At 39.8% G+C, this 3,363-nt stretch overlaps 1 protein-coding gene across 1 annotated transcript; it reads right to left on the reverse strand.

The window, feature by feature from the left end:
* Positions 1-680: 680 nt before the first annotated feature.
* LOC128777398 (keratin-associated protein 20-2-like) lies at positions 681-1,143 on the reverse strand. Its single transcript, XM_053904213.1, has one exon. The coding sequence runs from the start codon at positions 1,105-1,107 to the stop codon at positions 961-963; it is 147 nt and encodes a 48-aa protein (XP_053760188.1). The 5' UTR covers positions 1,108-1,143; the 3' UTR covers positions 681-960.
* Positions 1,144-3,363: the final 2,220 nt, after the last annotated feature.

The raw sequence follows: 3,363 nt of genomic DNA on the forward strand, positions 1-3,363 counted from the left end.
TATAGTTCTGCTCTATAGTGGGAGTTTGAATGTCCATGGCAGAAACTCACAGGATCTACTGGGGTTGCTTCTATTCCCAAAGGACTGCTGTACACGGGCACAAGACCTGAGGGGTCAGGCTTCTCAGGATAAAGTTTTAGCTACCAAGACCAGCAGAGGTGCCAGAAAACTCTGAAGGCAGTGGAGAATAGGTAATAAAGAACAGAGACAATGAATGTCGATTACTGCTTAGAAAGCAGTTTGGAGCTGAAAGGAGACTTTGGCTGGTCCGACCAATCTTTTTGCTGTTCTTTAATAGTGTTTTGTTTTTCAGAATTCATGACCGGCTATTGTCTTTAAGGAGTGGTGACAGAAAAACTTGAACATAACATGAGATACGCCTGCACCTGAGTGATGTAAAGAATAAACTCTAGATGATGCTTGAGGGTGCTTCATCAGTGTCTCATTCATCATTTCACTCATGCCGATGGCTTCCTAGTGCAAGCCATTGCAGTTCTCAGAATGAAGTCTTTGTCCTTTCAAGTGCCAATGAAGTCACGTCTTTGGAGCAGACTTTAGCTGGTAGAAAAATAGCAGCTATACAGCCACACACACACACACACACACACACACACGCACGCGCGCACACACATTCTTACGCTCAGAAATGATGAAGATAAATAAATGTATGTAAACAAATATATGGCATACTTGCAAATGAGCTTTTATTTAATGAAAAATAAAACCAGAATTTTCCCAAATAAATATTAGGATTGGATTTGTGCACACGTATAGAAACAAACGGATATTTTTTCCGACAAAATCATTGGACGGTCTAGATAATGAATTGATTAGTGACTCTTTTATCACAGGTGGCCTAGGATTTAGATATTAGTGTTAGAAGAGAAAATAACACTAATATAATAAACAATCCTTATATAATAACAAGAACTATCCAAGGTATCAGAAGTCTAGAATACTTCAATAGAAGCCAGAACACCAGTATCTTCCAAAGCAGCATGGACGGTGGCAGGCATAACCATAGCCACCATAGCCACAGCCATAGCCACAACCCAGGCCACCATAGCCATAGCCCAGGCCGCCATAATACTTGCCGTAATAGCACATGGTGTCAGGAGCAGAGGGTTCAGTTGAGGAGCAGAATCAGTTCCTCGAGTTTGAATTTCATAATCTGCACAGGGCCTTTTATACAACCTGAGTGGTATGTGGGTAAACCACAGGCAGAATTGACTCATTTCCAAACAAATGACATTAAAAAAATCTGAAGAATTCCTTATAACCCATATATTGGGGACTGTATTGCTGTAGTGTCATGTGCCTTTAAAACAAAACTTGTTTCCTAATTACACAGTGTTTGCTTACTTGAGAACCCAGCTTCTAAGAGATCTTATGAGCAAGGCTATAATGTTGTTTATTTGATTTGAAAAAATATTTGAAGGGTTTTTTTTCTTTTTTAATGTTTATTTTTGAGAGAGAGAGAGAGGGAGAGAGAGAGCACAAGCAGGGGAGGGGCAGAGAGAGAGGGAGACACAGAATCTGAAGCAGGCTCCAGGCTCTGAGCTGTCCAGACAGAGCCCGATGTGGGGCTCAAACTCACAACCCTTGAGATCATGACCTGAGCCCAAGTTGGATGCTTAACCGACTGAGCCACCCAGGCACCTTCGATTTGACATTTTTTAAGTTTTTATTTAAATTCCAGTTAGTTAACAGACAGCGTAATATTAGTTCCAGGTGTACAAGATAGTAATTCAACACTTCTATACAGCATCCGGTGCTCATCACAATTGTGCTCCTTAATCCCAATCGCCTATTGCATCCACCTCCCCTCTGGTAACCATAGATTTGATTTTTAAAAGGTAAGATAGGTAGTTCCTTTTTTTGAAGTTATTTAGGGAAAATTGACAAATATAATGGTATACATTTAAAGTGTACAACGTGATGCTTCGATACACATATTCATTGTGGAATAATTACCACGATCAGGATAACTAGCATGTTTACGTGTCTATCATCTTACATCGTTAACTCTTTGTGTGTGTGTGTGTGTGTGTGGTAATGAAACTGCTGTAGAAATGTAAAGATAGATGGAAATTAAGATGGACACCCTAGTGTTTCAGCAAGACTTGACTTTAAAGTAAACAAATTTTTCTCTTTATTCTTGAAACCTCCCCTTCTCTCTCACTTGTTTTTCTGTAGAATCCTCTCTTCCAGGACCTCGGTATCCATATTGGCAACCGGCTGACCTCAGTGAACACTTAGGAACAACACTCAGATAGCCCGCACCAGCGCTGGTCATGAGACCACCTTGAAGGGATAAGGAAAGTGACTGGTAGGACTACCAGATTCCTATCAAAACCACTCAGGTCCTGTATTTTCCTATAAAACCCCTCAGCCTTTTACCCCTGGTGGATCTGCGATTTTGAAGGCATTAGCCTGCCGCAACATCATTTGGCTGGTAAGGTAACACAACTATCATTCCTCTTAATCCCCAAACCCTGTCTTCATGTTATATGTTGGCTCTGGAACACATAGGTCGGTTTTCATAAACAGTAAGAGTGCGTGAGATCTCTCAACAACGTTCAAGCATACAACTGTTGTGAACGACAGTCACCATGCTGTACGTCAGCTCCTCAGAACTTACTCTTATAACTGAGAATTTATGCTCTTTGACCTACATCACCCCATTTTCTCCTTTGCCCCAGCCCCTAGCAAACAATGTTCTATTGTCTGTTTCTATGAAATTGCCTTTTGTTTTTGTTTTTTGTTTTAGCTTCCACACACGAGTAATACCATACAGTATTTATTTTTCTCTGTCTGGCTTATCTCCCTTAGTATAATGCCCTCCCAGTTGATCAATGTTCTCCCGAATGGCAGAAGTGCCTTCTTTTTTTATGGCTGGGTTTGTGCCATTTATCTTTATGGGACTTAGACATGGAGAGGAAATATTTATTCTACTAGAAATCTCAGTTTAGAAAGCTATTCTACTTTGTTGCTTTTTTTTTTTCAGTTGTTTTTTTATTATGAACTTACTCCATGCCAGGGTTTCATTTCAAGCATATGGGATGAGGAAATGAAAATGATAGATATGGTCCATATTCTCAAGGAACTTAAATTTCTCATTGTAAGGAAGACAGTCAGTGACAGACACACAATAGGCAATTAAACTCTGAAAGAAATATATTAAATTCTGATAAGAATGACTACTTGAAAAACACAAAAACCCCAATGAGTTGAATAAGCTTATTTATTACTTGGGGGAGTTAATTTTAAACTGGGTGGTCAGAGAAGACATATCTGAAGAGATAGCACTTTAATTAATACCTGCTCAAGGTAGGATTCAAGCATTCCTGCTGCAATTTCCAG

The sequence above is a fragment of the Panthera pardus genome, unplaced genomic scaffold (assembly GCF_024362965.1).
Source record: "Panthera pardus isolate Hobbes unplaced genomic scaffold, ASM2436296v1 HiC_scaffold_16, whole genome shotgun sequence".
NCBI classification, from domain to species: domain Eukaryota; kingdom Metazoa; phylum Chordata; class Mammalia; order Carnivora; family Felidae; genus Panthera; species Panthera pardus.

Bases quoted from the DNA above. Each gene is read 5' to 3' on its own strand.
- LOC128777398 (XM_053904213.1), bottom strand. From the start codon at position 1,107: ATGTGCTATTACGGCAAGTATTATGGCGGCCTGGGCTATGGCTATGGT.